This window comes from Rousettus aegyptiacus, unplaced genomic scaffold (genome assembly GCF_014176215.1).
Source record: "Rousettus aegyptiacus isolate mRouAeg1 unplaced genomic scaffold, mRouAeg1.p scaffold_m13_p_16, whole genome shotgun sequence".
NCBI lineage: Eukaryota > Metazoa > Chordata > Mammalia > Chiroptera > Pteropodidae > Rousettus > Rousettus aegyptiacus.
This window is the reverse complement of record NW_023416291.1, coordinates 29,273,406-29,288,786: the sequence shown is the minus strand read 5'-3', so window position 1 is coordinate 29,288,786 and position 15,381 is coordinate 29,273,406. Positions and strand designations below refer to the sequence as shown.

At 33.8% G+C, this 15,381-nt stretch overlaps 1 protein-coding gene across 2 annotated transcripts in view; it reads right to left on the bottom strand.

The window, feature by feature from the left end:
* Window positions 1-15,381, bottom strand: part of PPP2R2A (protein phosphatase 2 regulatory subunit Balpha) — a 77,049-nt gene continuing 61,668 nt past the window's right edge. For both annotated transcript variants that reach the window (XM_016154290.2, XM_016154291.2), the window contains 7 exons: window positions 14,460-14,625; window positions 8,712-8,824; window positions 7,832-8,009; window positions 6,824-6,988; window positions 5,805-5,974; window positions 3,637-3,728; window positions 1-1,623 (listed from right to left, as the gene is read on the bottom strand). In XM_016154290.2, coding sequence (XP_016009776.1) covers window positions 1,344-1,623; window positions 3,637-3,728; window positions 5,805-5,974; window positions 6,824-6,988; window positions 7,832-8,009; window positions 8,712-8,824; window positions 14,460-14,625 — 1,164 coding nt within the window. In that variant the 3' untranslated portion in view covers window positions 1-1,343. The remainder of the gene's footprint in view (window positions 1,624-3,636; window positions 3,729-5,804; window positions 5,975-6,823; window positions 6,989-7,831; window positions 8,010-8,711; window positions 8,825-14,459; window positions 14,626-15,381) is intronic.

Genomic DNA, 15,381 nt, shown 5'->3' with positions numbered 1-15,381 from the left:
TACCTTTAAAGTTTGTCTTTAATATTAATAGCTTTGGAAAACCAAAAATAGAGAAAAAACATCTATGGCAAAGTACATTTCAGATTTGATAGCAATACAAAAAAAATATTTAGTGCAGTGTTAATTTTATCTATGTAAATCACTTGAGGATATTTTTATGTTTTATGATTGAATGACAAAGAAAGTTTCAATTTGTTAAAAAAGTTTAAGTCTTTGACTTAGTATTTAGTAAGGCGTAAATGAAATTAAGTACTGTAAAAAGTCTTTAAAAATGAAACTACAAATTTGGTTCCCATTTACAACAATTTCATCAACAGATAATGAGTTAAGTGTAGATACAATGTATCTAAAACCTTGATAACTATGGTAAAAAAAAAAACAAAAAAACACCAAACCTCTAGTAGCATTTAGGCTGTGAAATCCTTGGTAATACCAATATATATTCGAAACATGTTCATACAGAACCAATACCTCTCCTTCTCCATGTAAAAGAACATGATAAAAATAATTAACAAAAATACCAATAAAACAATGGAAACTCATTTCCTTTCATTGAACCCAAATTTATGACACAAAATACTGGCTTTAAGAGGTAGATTAAAAAGAAAAAGAAAACCAGATTCTCCATTCTTTGTCACTTTTATTCAGTAGTAGTTTTTTTTTTTTCCTTATTTTCAGTGCCAGACACGGCAAGGAGTGATTACAGCCAACTGTTATTAAAACATTTGTTCGCAACACATACCCCCTTTACCACTGACCCCAAACTGACTCATTTTGTGTGCTTTCGTTCTTTCTTTTTTTAATATACCACCACCAAGACTGGGTGGAGGGGGCAAGGGTAAGAGAAATGAAGGGGAAGAGTCCAGGAGGCCAGAAGAGGAGGAATGCTACAAGCCACAGTAAGAATGAGCTGTATTTAATTTAAAAAAGGGAAAGGGGTGTACCCCACAAATGATACAGTAATGAGGATACACAATTAAATCCCATAAGCATGACTGAAGGCTTTCACTGTGTTTGACGTCATCACAATGGAAGGCATAAAAAGTGGAGTAAATCAATGTTGATACAGTCCAATCTAGTCCATTAGGCAAGATGGTGCAAGAAGTCATTTAAATTAAAAGTGCCCTACCCTTACCTAAATGGCTAGCAGACATGGAGAACACCACAGTGATGAATCCACAGAGCTTTCTCCATGTAGCTATAAAAAATGTGTTGTCGAATGGCACATTGTCAAACACTGGAAAGGGGCGCCACAATGGACCTCTCTCTTTTTTAGGTACGAATGCTAGATTCAACTATCTCAACTAAGCAGGAAGTGGGCTCTTCTGCTAGGAATGCCAACCCTAATTCACTTTGTCTTGAAATATATACAGATTGTTTGTAGTAGCTACAGCAATGATATTTTCCTTGGGGTGCCAGGCGGTATGAAGTATTTTCTTGTTGAAGTCTAGGCTGTCAACACTTATTTCATCTTTCTTTCTCTTGCCACTTGCACACACTTTGCGTGGCTTCAGAACCGTGCGAGGTTTGTTGTTTTCCCGTGATGCTTCTAGGGTTATGTCTCGCTTTGTGTTCCTGTCAAACATCCTGAAGAAATTATTGTAAGATCCAGTCATGACAACACTGTGAAAGTAGACAGAGTATTCAGTCAAACAAATGGATAAGGGCTTATTTTCAGTAAAATGATTCAATGATGGAATCTAGCCTCGTAATCTACCAGAAACAGCTAATTCATGAAGATTAAAATTTAGGGTGAGGGCTGGTGCCACCAACCATAAATAGGGTAGCAATTAACTCGATTTTCTATTAATGACTCCTTTCGTGACTACCAAAACTTATCACTAAAGTTGAAAGCAGCCTCAAGTAAAGTTTCTTAATAGTACTGAATTGTCTTTGTTCAGTATCTGTGCAACTACAGACTACTTGATCAACTAAACTAGACAGCTTCTAGAAATATCAACCAACTGTGGGATTCACAAGCTCTAAAACCAAAACAAACAAACAAACAAACAAACAAAAAGAACAAAGCATGGGATATATGGTTCATAAGAAACCAAGGCTTATTTTATGATTTAAATTACAAGCTATTTGTTCTCAGGACACTGTCTGGTTTGGATAATCACATCTTATGATATTTATAGCAAATCTGCTTCTAAATATTAAGAAGTAGCATAAACATTTTTTTGTGAACCAAAAATCATTTTATCTGTAACATTAAATTTAAGCAAAATTTTTTACAAATATTTTTAATAGTATCAGTCAGTTTAAAGGGGTGCCAAATTCTTAACCTGCCCAAGACACATCTGTCAGTCCTACTTGCTATCCATCACTGCTCAATGTTTACTAAATATCCCAATAAACAAAGCTTCACAACCATTAATCATTTAGAAAGGATCTGGTGCTATTACTTACTACGTCCTTCTCACAATATTTTAAATTATTATTGTAAATAAGATTATAGGATACTAAGAAACTGTTTAATGCTTGAAAACAACTCATAATTATATGATATACAGGTTATTTATTAAATACAAATGATTATCATCTATTTAGTAATATCAACGCCCCCCAAAACAATTGACATTTTAAACTCAAGTTCGTGCATGTACCTGTAAGTAATAAAACTATATTTCTTTTTAAGTGATTTATGTAATTCAGGCTGGTATCACCATGTTTTCTGAATTTATGAAGTTTTAATAAATAAAGATACCTATCTATGGCTATTTGTAAATTTTAAAAGGCGTTGTTATGTCAGCATTTCTGAGGTATTCCTGTCAAAAATATGTAACCTGAATCTAATCATGAGGAAACATTAGTGAACACTCAAATTATAGAAATTTTCTGTAAAATAACTGGCCTGTGCTTTTCAAAAATGCTAAGGTCATGAAAAAGGAAAGGATGAAAAAATGTTCTAGATTAATGGAGACTAACAAAATATAACTAAAATAAGAACTGGTGCAATTTTAATGGGATCTGTGGATTAGATGCAAGTAGTGCATTGATGGGAATTTTTCTGCTCTAGAGTTAGGTAGGAAGAGTGTCTTTTAGGAATCCTCATTAAAGAATTTAGGGGTAATGGGACATCACGTTTGGAGTTTACTCCCAACTTGTTCAATTGAAGTGTGTGTGTGTATGTGTGTATGTGTAAAAAGAAATAAGAAAGATTGACACAGCAAACAGCAACAAGAAGAACATGAGCTGAGGCTAATTAAGAGTTGTATTACTCTTGTAAATTTTCTTTAAGTTTGAGATTATTTTTTTAAAAATTTAAATGTTAAGGGAATTAACTTCTGTTGGCATGTCAAACATGATTGATCTGATTCACAAAAGGGAAATATTTAAAGATATTAAAATAATAATTTATAATATCTAGAGCTTTTTTATATATTTTAATACTAATAAACATAATGTTTAATTTTTTATATGCCACTATTGCTATAACATTACTAAATTTATTTCAAGAAAATCATGGGGGTTGGGGGTATGAAGTTAGGATTTATAATTTATGTCAATCTAAAAAAAGTCTGCCATATTTTTAGTGAATGTGGCAACCATACCAGGAGTGATAAAAATAGTAAATTTCTTTACTCTAACAAAATTACATTTGAATGAGAAGTTCAAATTAAAATCAATTACCTATCAGATCCATTCCAACAACATTCAAATTTGTCAAATATGCAGTCATTTTCATACAGTGAACAAAGTTTACTTCTGAGGTATTCATGCACCTAGGGAAAAACAAAGTACATTCTTAGTTTATATCTCAAGACCTACCAATTAAAATTAGGAAATTGATGATTAACAAATCTGTATTTTTAAAGAAAAGGTGTGCATAGACATGAGTCCCCCTTCTGTGAACACACATTTTTCCTATTGCACAACCAAAAAAAGCACCCTTCTGGGCATGGCAGATGTACTCTCTATAAATTAGGCCAGAAAATACTGAAAATGTCACAGAGAAGAGACTAAAGAATATTATAACAATATTTAAATATGCTAACACTTAGCTTTCAATCCATGAATTGCTGTTAAAAAACACTCAATACTGTGCTTTACTTCCTTTTAAATACCACTTCTGGGCATATAACTGAAGCCCTGGCCTAGTGATAAATTATGTATCACTGAAAAATCTGATATCACTTGATATCACTTACACAATATTGAAAACTAATGAAAATATACTTCTGTTTTTTTTTGAACTATAATTCTATATTTACTCACTAGTTCACAAAGGGATAAACTAGAAAACAAAGCTGGCATTTAAAACGTATCCTAAGAAATGATACATTTCATTTTTTAAAATTTCAAAGTATTTCTTGTGGTCAGATGGAAAAAAAGGAGTTTCACTATCCTTTTTCACTTACAGAGAACTTTCAAAAGAAGTGATGATAGAAAAGAGTAGTTACTTCTAAATGCTTAGACTTCTCTATTCTTTATGAAACAACCTAAAGTCACTTTAAATGTCCATTTCAAGTTTTAGTGGAATGATTCAGGCCATGTTTGTGTGACATTAAGTAAAAATTTGTTAACACAGAGGAATTGCAACTCACGCACGGTTACGATTAAAAGTAAGCATGTAAGGCAAAATATTAGTAAGATCAAAGTTACCCTTCAATCACACACAGCTTAGCGAGATGCCTATACAAATGCAGCAAGAATACCTGAATGCGTATATGCTACATTGAGTATGATGTGACTCTATTCTCAATCACTAATCTAATTTAGTATAGGCAGAAAAACTGCCAATCAGGCAAAATTAGGTAAATCGTAACAATTCAGCAAAGTTTTAGAATGTATGTACAAGGTTCCTCATCAAACAATTTAAGGGAATGAAGTTCAAGTTCAAATCAATTATTCTCTATGGTAATGGGGTGGTGGTGGCGGTGAGGGTCTCTAGGAGACAAATTAGAATCTTGGCCATTATATATAAAAGTAATTTGAAGACAGCAGTATTGCATTCCTTGCTTTTGCTTTAAAAATTTCAGACACCACTGAGGAGAATCTTAAGTGGTTTTATGTTTGTCAAAATGGACTGAAAAGTTTGAGAAATACTATTCTAATTTTACTGAGAACATACCACATAAAGAAGGTACCATTTATCAATTTTGTATGTGAAGTGTTTTCTACTCTTTAACAACCGAGGGCCTAACACAAGTTTCTGCCACCCTCACTTGTTCTCGACTGTGTACCTCTTCATCTCTTCTCTAGAAGAGGAGGTTAGGGGTCAATGGTAGTGGTTAGATGACAAGGAGAGAATTCAGAACTGACATCCTACTAGAGGCAACTCTACAGCCCAACTTGCTGGGCTTTCAAGCCCCTTTCCTTTAGCTTTAGACAAGGGTCTTCAGACAGAAGGCAGAATGCCAGTGCCTTTAACTTGGCATGCTAAAGTTAGGCTCTAGTTCAACTACTATTAAAAATATTCTAACCAGCACAATTCGACTAGGACTGGCCACTCTCCCCAATCCTTTTCTCTCCCCAGACCTTAATAGAGGGTGTGCTTCTTTCCTCAACTTAAATGTAGATAAGCAGCAGGGGAAATAAGCTATCAATACTGAACCAAATTGTGATACTGAAGCAAAATCACACTTTAACTGCAAAAGTGAATAGACAACACAGCCTATAAAAGTACATATAAATTTAACGTAGGGAAAAGTAACACACTCATGGACCTCTGTAGAAAAAAGCCTAATGGTGAACAAACACTGCAGAAGGATTAACACATTATACAAAATCCTTCTCTATAAACACTTGAAAGTAAATAGGGTATATATATGATCATTGAAAAACAAAATTGCAAATACCTGGTATGTTTCGACAGGCCTGTTTTCCATATTTAAGTCCCAAATTTTGACTGACAAATAGTCTCTAGTCATCATATATCGACCACTATGGCTGAATTTTACATCGGAAATAGAGGAGATAATTTCAGAAAAAAAAGACCTGTTGCTGGGATCTTCAGGTTCTTCAAACACTAAAAACAAGCAACAACAAAAAAAAAAAAAAAGAAGAAGAAGAAGAAGAAGAAGGAATTTGTTATCATATTCTGGCTTGCATAAAGCATTTACTGAAACAATTCACAAACTTCCTAGGAAGAAGCTAAAAATGACAGGCTAATAAAGAACTGAAAAACACTTCTCTGGCTATAAGCTCCCTGAAAGTTTCTTAAGAGAATGACGTAAACACTAAAACTGAAAGCGTGGAGGTACGTGCTATACTCCAGAGCCCCAGGTTTGTAGGTTCTGCAATTTACCTCACTGACTTTGTCTGCACTATCGCTACAAGAAACACACCATCCTCACCAAATTCATATCATTTTATTTTTTAGTGGCCAGGTAAAATTATTTTGATAAGTTATGTACCAAGTCTTAAAAATATTTAAAAACATTAAGATAATAATGCAACCCCTTAATGTTTTAACCCAGTGCTTTTCAAACTTTTTTGTTAAGCCAAGGAAAACTCTTTTCAGAAAAAATCTTCCTGGGAAGTTCAAACAGAAAGAGAGGGAGAGAAAAAAAGAAAGGAACTGCTCTACTTGAATACAGGGGTGGAGAGCCTCACCCCAAGTTCCCCAAAAAGTAACTTTTCATTAAAAATATATCCACTAGGACGTCAATAGACAGGCCCCTGAAAAAGCCACTTATGTTCTTCCAGGAGAATAATGTACGATGCCTTGTATAAAGTCAGCAGCTCACCAAGGGTAGAGCAGGCTCTGAGCACATTTTTAAACCTATGGACACATGGTTACCATGTCTGAGGCTAATTTCAGACAAAGAGAAAATGTTATCATTTGGGGAAAAAAAAAAAGATGCAATTAACTTACATTTAGAATGTCTATCACAGAGGGCGGATGCCCTCATGTCACATAACCGAATAGTTCCTTTACTGCTGCTGTATACAAACGTGTTACAGCTGTTTGGATGGAATTCTGCTGCTGTAATCACCTCTGTTAGCTCTTCCATATTGGCAGGCTTAATATCCACAATATCTGGATAGCATTTTATTAAGGAATTTCCACTTAGAAAGGGTAAACATAGTTTTACAATTCTTAAGTCTAAAAATTCATTCATAGGGTAAAGCACAAGCATTAATTTTGAATTGTATTCTAGTCCTTATAAGTATAATCCCAGAGAGACCAAAGCTTATAATGCCTAAAGAAAAATCTGAGAATATGTACAAATTTTAAATCACTTAGAATATAGCAGTCTATTTTTCTGAGTATGATACAAATCCCAAAAGCCATAAAGATAAGTTTATCTTCTGAAATATTAAGAGAAAGTAGTGTACACAAATGATGGAGCTAATTTACCTAAAAAATTCTTTAAAAACAAAGGAAAACAAAAATATGCAAGTCCAAGGAAAACATTAGAATAGAAAAAATAAATGGTTGATAAATATGAAAAAAGCTCATTTACTCATAATGAAAAAAATGCAAATCAAAACAGCAAAAGACTTTTCACAAGACTGTTAACAGTATAGGGACACCGGCTCTTTTTATATACTGTTAAGAGTATAAATTATAGTGAACTGTTAACTTTTCAAATGATATGTATTGGAAATGTATTAACAGTAGTAGTAACAGTTGCTAACATTTATCAAGAACTTTAAAAATATATACTTAAAAAAACTATATTTATATACATCTCTATATTTATATGTATACAGCGTATATGTGTGTGCCAGGTATATATGTTTATATATCACATACTTGTATACGCACAGAAAATTTTCAGGGCTGTAATATAAACAATGAAATGGGAATTTGGAGAAATATTTCTATTGACTTCATACCACCAAAACAAAACAAGAACAAATAAAAACAAATGGATACTAAAACTCCTGTCTGTAATTTCCAGATGCCAAAGGTTAATCCTCAAATCATCTGCAGATAAATATGTTTCATAATCACTATTAATAGAAATTGAGTTGATGTGATATGTATGAGCATTGGCAAATATTCTTCGTGGACTGGCCTCAACCATTAGATCCATGGGCCTAAAAACTGGCACCTGTCAATAAGACACATGAAAAACAGTCATTACAAAATATTCATTGTTTACAACAGCATTTAAGGTTCAGAACACTTCATTTCTACAGTTTTTGAAAGAGCATAACATAGTAGAATATACGTATTTAAGTTTTAAGAGCAACTGATGTTTATCTATCCTTCAAAGTGTTGAAATGAGAAGAAAAATAAATAATTTCAACAATTTGTCTTCTTTTCCAGATAGCAATACTATTAGGATTTGCAGTTCTTCCTAGTCGCAATCTTTTGCTTGAAAGACCTGCAAAGTTATTAAGTGATTATGATTAAAATTAAAGTAACTAAAAAGGAAATTAGCCCAGCGGGTCTAATTTTTGATATTTTTTAGGTGAACTCAAGGAGATTTGATCCATTTCTGCTTTTTGATCTCTTGAAACTTAATTTTGTAATAGCTGATATTCAAACCACAAGAATAAAAGAGTGTGGCACAGAATTATAGCCGTCTGGTGTTGAGTCCCGATTCTGCTCCTGGCCATAGTGAGACCTCTGTGTGGGTCAGGTTCTGTTTAAACTAGGCATTTTTAGTGTCCTCCCTAGTCCCAGAATTGTTGGGGAGGGGGCAGATAGTAATCATCTTAATTATTCGAATTCTGCTCAGGATCTAGAATATGTAATATGAATACAAAACACTATCAAAATTAGAATCATTTTTTTCTTATGTACTCACTCGTAGTGTAGTGACTGTAGTAGGATCTCTATACCTTCCATCTTCCTCTTTCAAGTTATACCCTTCGGGTCTTTTGTCCCTTTCACTGATTTTCCATAATTTTATTGTTTTATCTAGGGAGACAATGAACAAAGTCCTCAAAAAAAGAGTAGTACTGATGGAAGTAAAACATTTTAAGGTATGTTTAAACATGTCATTTCATATTTCACCTAAAAAAATCTCAAGAATCAAATCTCTTACCAGACTTACAACAAATTTCTTACTACTAGGTAGATAAAAACACATAACAAGGAAATACAAAATAGAAACTGCAGATTTATATTAATGAAACTCCTAAAATTCTATTTGATATTAAAATCAAGTCACAACCAGGTCTTTATCCTTTAAAAGTAAAGCTGCTAAAGGGGAAAAATTTATGTGCATATAAACACATCTGTCTATATATACATACAAATGTATCCAATATTTAATTTTAAAAAGAGAACAAGTAACAAAGTTGGTTAGGATAGCCTAACTATTATGGTAAGGAATGTCCATCTCTTGGTCCCACACTTCCTAGTGGATCCTATCAGTCCACAAATTCTTTCTATCTTTCCCCACTGTATATTAGGGATTCATAAGTAGTAAAAAGGGTCTGAAAAAAACCTGACCGATTTAAAGCATACGTCCCCAAGTCCTTCAAGACAAAATTCTTAGGTATCAAGAATATATAGGTCCCTCTCACTGTCTCTCAGTATTCTTTACTCTGTCTCTTTCACTCTCTGCCTCTGACAGGAGACCACACTCTGTGGAGTGTTAACCCTTTTCTAATAAACTTAACTTTCCCTTTGAGTCTCTCTCTATATGTAGTATGTTAAAAAATAAATTTTATTTTTGAATTAAGTTACAAAGGTAGCAGAGTGTTTTCATATGCCCTTCACCCAAGTTTCTTCCAATGTCAATATATCATGCAATCTAGTACATTTGTTAAAACTAAGAAATTAACATTGCATATTAGTATTAATTAAACTCCAGACTACACTCAGATTTCACCAGGTTTTCTACTAACTTCCTTTTTCTGTTTCAAGATCCCATCCAGAATCCAAACCACACTGTATTTAGTTGTCAAATTTCCATCTAACTTTAAGAATTTCTCAGACTTTCCTTATTTTCTTCATACTGACAGTCTATAGAAGCAGTGGTGAGGTATTTTGCAGAAATACCTTAACTGGTTATGTTTGCTGCTTCCTCAACCAGACTGGAATCATGAGACTTCCGGAAGAGCATGGGAGGTGAAGTCAGGGTATATGTGTGATCAACAGGACTCTTCTGAGGGCGATGCTACTGAGCTTTGATCTCTTGGTTAAGGCAGTATGTGCCAGGTTTCTTCACTGCAGTTACTATTTTCCCACTTGCCATACTCTATTAATAGTTTGGAAGTGAGTCATTTAAAGGTTCCAACCTTTGTGGTACCAGGGACCAATGCTCCTATGAGAATCTAATGCCTGATGATCTGAGGTGGAGCTGAAGCCAAGATACTAGCAGCGCTAGGGAGCAGCTGCAAACACAGACGAAGTTTCCCTTGCTAGCTGCTCACCTCCTGCTCTGTGGCCCAGTCCCTAACAGGCCACGGACTGGTACTGGTCCATGGCCCAGGGGTTGGTGACCTCTGACTTAAAGGAAGAATTAAGTTACACTCCCTGTGGGAGGAGTCATCTATCCACATATATGAATTCTCCTATAAGAAGCATCCCTTCTCCCCAATTATCTGCTTAATGAATCATTTGTTTATATCACTATAAACTCATGCTTATTTAATACATTGTTATAATCCTAAAATTGCACTCATATAAAAATATCACATTCTTAATAATTATCTTTCATAAGAAAATGGGCATAACACAATTTTTAAAAAGTATATAAAAGGATTTTAAAAACTCTGTCATACACACAGGTAGCAGGACTCCTTTAGCCTGGCCACCTCTCTCAGCCTTGTAGAGAAAAGCCAGCTGCCCCTGTGGATGTCCTGCAAAGATGAAGTGTAAACACCGAAAAATGGCTAACTCTACTAATTTGTAACCTAATATTTCAGCTAAGCCCTATGAAATCATGTTTCTAGTTACTGTGCAGCTGTTACACATATTTTTACATGCTATTTAATTTGTATGTATTTATGTAAGTTAGATAAATATATACTTTAGAATAATATTTCACTTCTGCCCAAATCTTAATAGAAATGAATCAAGCCTAAATTTTACATTTTGGGAGAAATTATCATCTAAAGATGATGAGAATGACAAGCCTCCTCGACCCAATCCCCATAATTGTCTTATGGCTTATTCAAATTCAACAACCTTATTAGAAATCCACATAAAGAAATCTACTATATACTTATTAAACTTCCAAATGAGATGAAATTTATTTAAATTAGAAGAAAATTTTAAAAGTCATGAAAAATTGGGCAAACATTTTTTTTAAAACAAATTAAACTTCAAAAATTTTAAAGTGGTACAATTTGTGACATAAGAGGGTAAAAAAAACTTTAGCATAAACACAGGACAGGACACAGACAGGACACAGAAGTACTACACAATTTTAGTGAAATACTTGAGGACAAGACAGGTTATAAATAAAAATTTTAAATAAATACAACATAAAATTAAATTTAAATTGATGTGCTCTACAGTGCTGACTTTTTACCTGGAGTTTTTGGCCCACAGGTACATCTGCAATGAGAATAATCAAACTCTATAAGACTGCATGCACGATTATGTGAATTTACATAATTTATGTGAAGGGGATTTCAAATTCTCAAAGAAATGTTACTTCCAAAAGGTTAAGTACTGCTCTATGTGATTCCCTAAACTGTCAACACTCTTAACTAAACAAGTATTCCAGAAGTCCAAAAGTCCCCGTGTTTCTTTCGTCCCAGCAGAGGGCTGAGGCAGGGAAAAACTATGCTACCAAGAGTTTCTTTTGTGGGTCCAAAAGACTTATTACCAAACTGCTAAAACACCTACTAACGAGTAAACTTTGTATTACTCATATTTTCAAGACCCATGGGTCATCAGGTTAGAGTTGGATGTTTTTGCAATGTGGAGGAATTGAGGAGAATTCAGAGAAAAGCAAAAGAAGGTTAAAGAGAAAGAATAAAATCACTTGAAAAACATTAAGTGAACTAAAGTTATAAAAATGGCTATAAAATTATTTAAGTAAAAATGATCTGAGAAACACTAAACTGTTTATGATGATCATGGAAAGCCAATGAAAGGATGAAAGTAAGATTAATTTCAGTGAATCAAAGCTGAAACATCTGATCACATTTTCTCCCATTTTCCCATAGCAGTTTCTAATGTTTTTATGAGTATAAAGACCCATTACACATTTGGGGGGAAGGGGTAGTATTATGCTATATCTCACAGAGAAAAATATACAAAATAATATAAAGATACTACTCAGATTTAACAGATGTTGACATTTCCCCATAATTGTCTTCTATTTTTTTTTTTAATAAAGCTTTTCAGATATACTTCAAGTCCTATTCCTCTCATTTGTTTTCCTATCCCACCACACCCAGACACAGCAATACCAGTTCTGTCCTTCCACATTGGACTCTATTTTTAGCACCAAAAAAAGTACCACCTTCAAATACTGCATTTTATTTAGCATTCATTAACAACAACAAGAACAATGAATACACAAAAAACCTACACTGCATTGTGTAGTGTCCTTTAAAACAACTTTTATTATTAATCAATGATTTCTTGAATTTACATAGTAATCTACTTGGGACACTGTTCATTCTGTCTACAAAAAAGAACTATATAGATTCGCAAACCCCTGACCCAACCACTGGAATTCCCAGTGTCTCTTCCTGCACTGAGCCTTCGTAGAGTTAGGTGTCTAGAAAAGCTCATCTGGTTATATGTTGTCTTGCTTGTTTCAAACCACACTGGAGGACATGAAAGGTTGCAAGGAAGACACATGCATATATATAAGGTGGGAATTGAAAGATATTTAAGCTTTAATCCATAAATAAGCTGAAATTAAATTTGCTTTCAAATAATACTGAGAAGAAGGGGAAGAAGTGTCTGAGAAACAGAACTGGCTGATAACAGAATTGTTAAAGCTGAGTGATGAGAATTACTACAGGGCTTCATTATACTATTCTATTTCAGCCTGTATTTTAAAAATTTCCCCTTTATTAAAAGTAAAATGATTTAGCCTGTAAGAAGTGAACTAACTGTCAAACTGTTAAGAATATTCCAATACATAAAATGTGTAACAACACACTTCCCTGGGACATTTACTTCCAAAAGTAAAAGCAATATAAATGGTATAATTATGTATTATTTCATATCAAAAAAGAAAACAGTAGCCGAAGTGCTATTTGAAATAATGTAGTTTACCATATAAATTAAAACTGAACCAGATTAGAGGCGAACATATGACATGAGTAAACACAGTACTCCATTTACGATATTCTAAGTTATAAGCTTTAAACTGTTATTTCTATTCGTTTTTCTTTTAACAATAATAAGAATGCAGTTTATGTGAAAAGAGAGGGGTAGAGGGTACAAGTTTCAATGGGCTGGTTAGGGAGAGTTCTGATGAATAGTAAAATGCGCTAGAGGAAGCAAAGATCTACCGTGTTAGAGAGTAGCATCATTTTGTGGAAAGCATTTCCAAGAACTCGATACTGAGAGTGATGAGGCCTAAACTGGATAAAAGGGGCCCTCAGTATTTTTTACCATGTCACCCTAGAGGTCATTTGAGTTTACATTTTGCAAATGGTAAAGAATGTTAAGGTCCAGGCGCTAACATCTGCTTTTATGAATAGTGAAGGGATGAGAAAATGAGAGGTTTTCTCCAGCCTTGAAGAAGTTTTAATCTAAATTTTTACAGACTATGGCTATCCAGAATCTGAAAGTACTCTTCACCCACTCTAATGACTCTCTTTAGACCCTAGCCCCCAAGAAAAAACCAAGTTACAACAACTCACATGAAAAACAAACAAAAGACCCAACTCTTGACTTGTAATAAAGGAGTTTAAATTCTGGTTAAGAGTCATCACACAATTCTAACCCACACTTAATAACTTTCCCTGAGGAAGCAAAACAGTAATAAGAAGAATATTCCTCCAGATGTGAGGCTTGTTGAGAGGGCTACAGTCTGTCAATTCGTTTGTATCCATAATGGCAAGGACCAGGTAAGAAGAAAGAGTATCCTTGAATGGGGACCATTCTTTGAGAGAGTATTTTAAATTTACATTTTGAAATACTCTTTGGAGAGTTTTGGCACACTTATAAAGGAGGAAGAAAGCAAATTAACATTTACTGAGCATGCATTATGTACATTTAGAATTGTCACATTACTCATACCAATACTATAATATATATGTTACTACCTCCAGTTTGCAGAGGGAAAAACTTAGACTCAGTGTCAGTAACCTGCCCAAGGTTAGGCCAAGAAGTGGCAGAAACAGAATCCGACCTAAATCCCCTGGTAAAGCCCATTCTTTTCACTACAAACTGTGTGTGTTAAAAGGAAACTGACACCTACGAATCTTTCATAGAATTTAAAAACTAAACAAGAATAAAAAAAAAAAGGGAAGACGAAAAAGAAGAGTTTACATTCTATGGAGAAGAAATAGTTCCAAATGACTATTTGCAGAGATCTCTTAACAATTTTTCTCTTTAAAAAGGGAAAAAAGTATCCTATAAAATATGTGTACATAGAAGGCATATGAAAAGAAAAACTTTCACTTACCATTGGTAGACAATAAAAACTGAGCAGCATTTTTCTGGGGTAACCACCTAATTTTGTTGATCTTTTCTTCTATTTCTAAACTTTTCAAGTAGTCAAACTCTGGTTCATGGCTCTGAAAGGTGCTGTAAACATTATATTCTCCTCTGCTATGAGACTGGATTTTGTTCTAAAATAGAAACAAAAATATTTGGACCACTGATGAGAAATATTTCAAAATAGTCAATGTAATCAATTCAAACAGATCTTGCAAATTCTGGTTGATTCATTTAAATATACATATATATATATTTAAAGACTTCGAAAGAATAAATAAGGAAGCTTAAAAGAAAAAAAGGAAAAGCTAAATAAAGCTTAATAATTAAGCCCAACTCACCAGGAAAAGTAACAATGAAATATAATCAATTTGATTATTAATTTACCATGGCATTTTAAATAGTAGAGACATATATTGATTAGAGAGTTTGAGCATCCTTAATAAAGCTGCTCATCTAAGAAGTAAAAATTCAATGAGAAAAGCCTGTCAGAAACAACTGGCTAAGGACCGCCTTGCTCTGCCCACATTAGGGTCAATTCTCAACCAGTTATTTAATATGATATGTTGTCCTCCTCCTTTCCCTATCTCCTGCCCATCTTTAGGTCATTTCACTGCTGAAAAACTTTTAAGAACTCTCATAAATGTAATAGTGCCACTTGACCCCCACCTCCCACCCCAAGACCACAGTTACAGAGCTGTTACTCATTAAGCCTACATTCAGCATTACCCAGCAAATCTTACCCCATAGCCTTGTCAACAACAACTTACCCTCCAGAATTTAGTCTCCCTGTATTATGAGCCTGGCACACAGTGGTTTATTTCATTTAGTATCAGTGTGAGTGAATATAGTTTAAGCTACTGAATAGAGGCTACTTATGAACTTCTTTG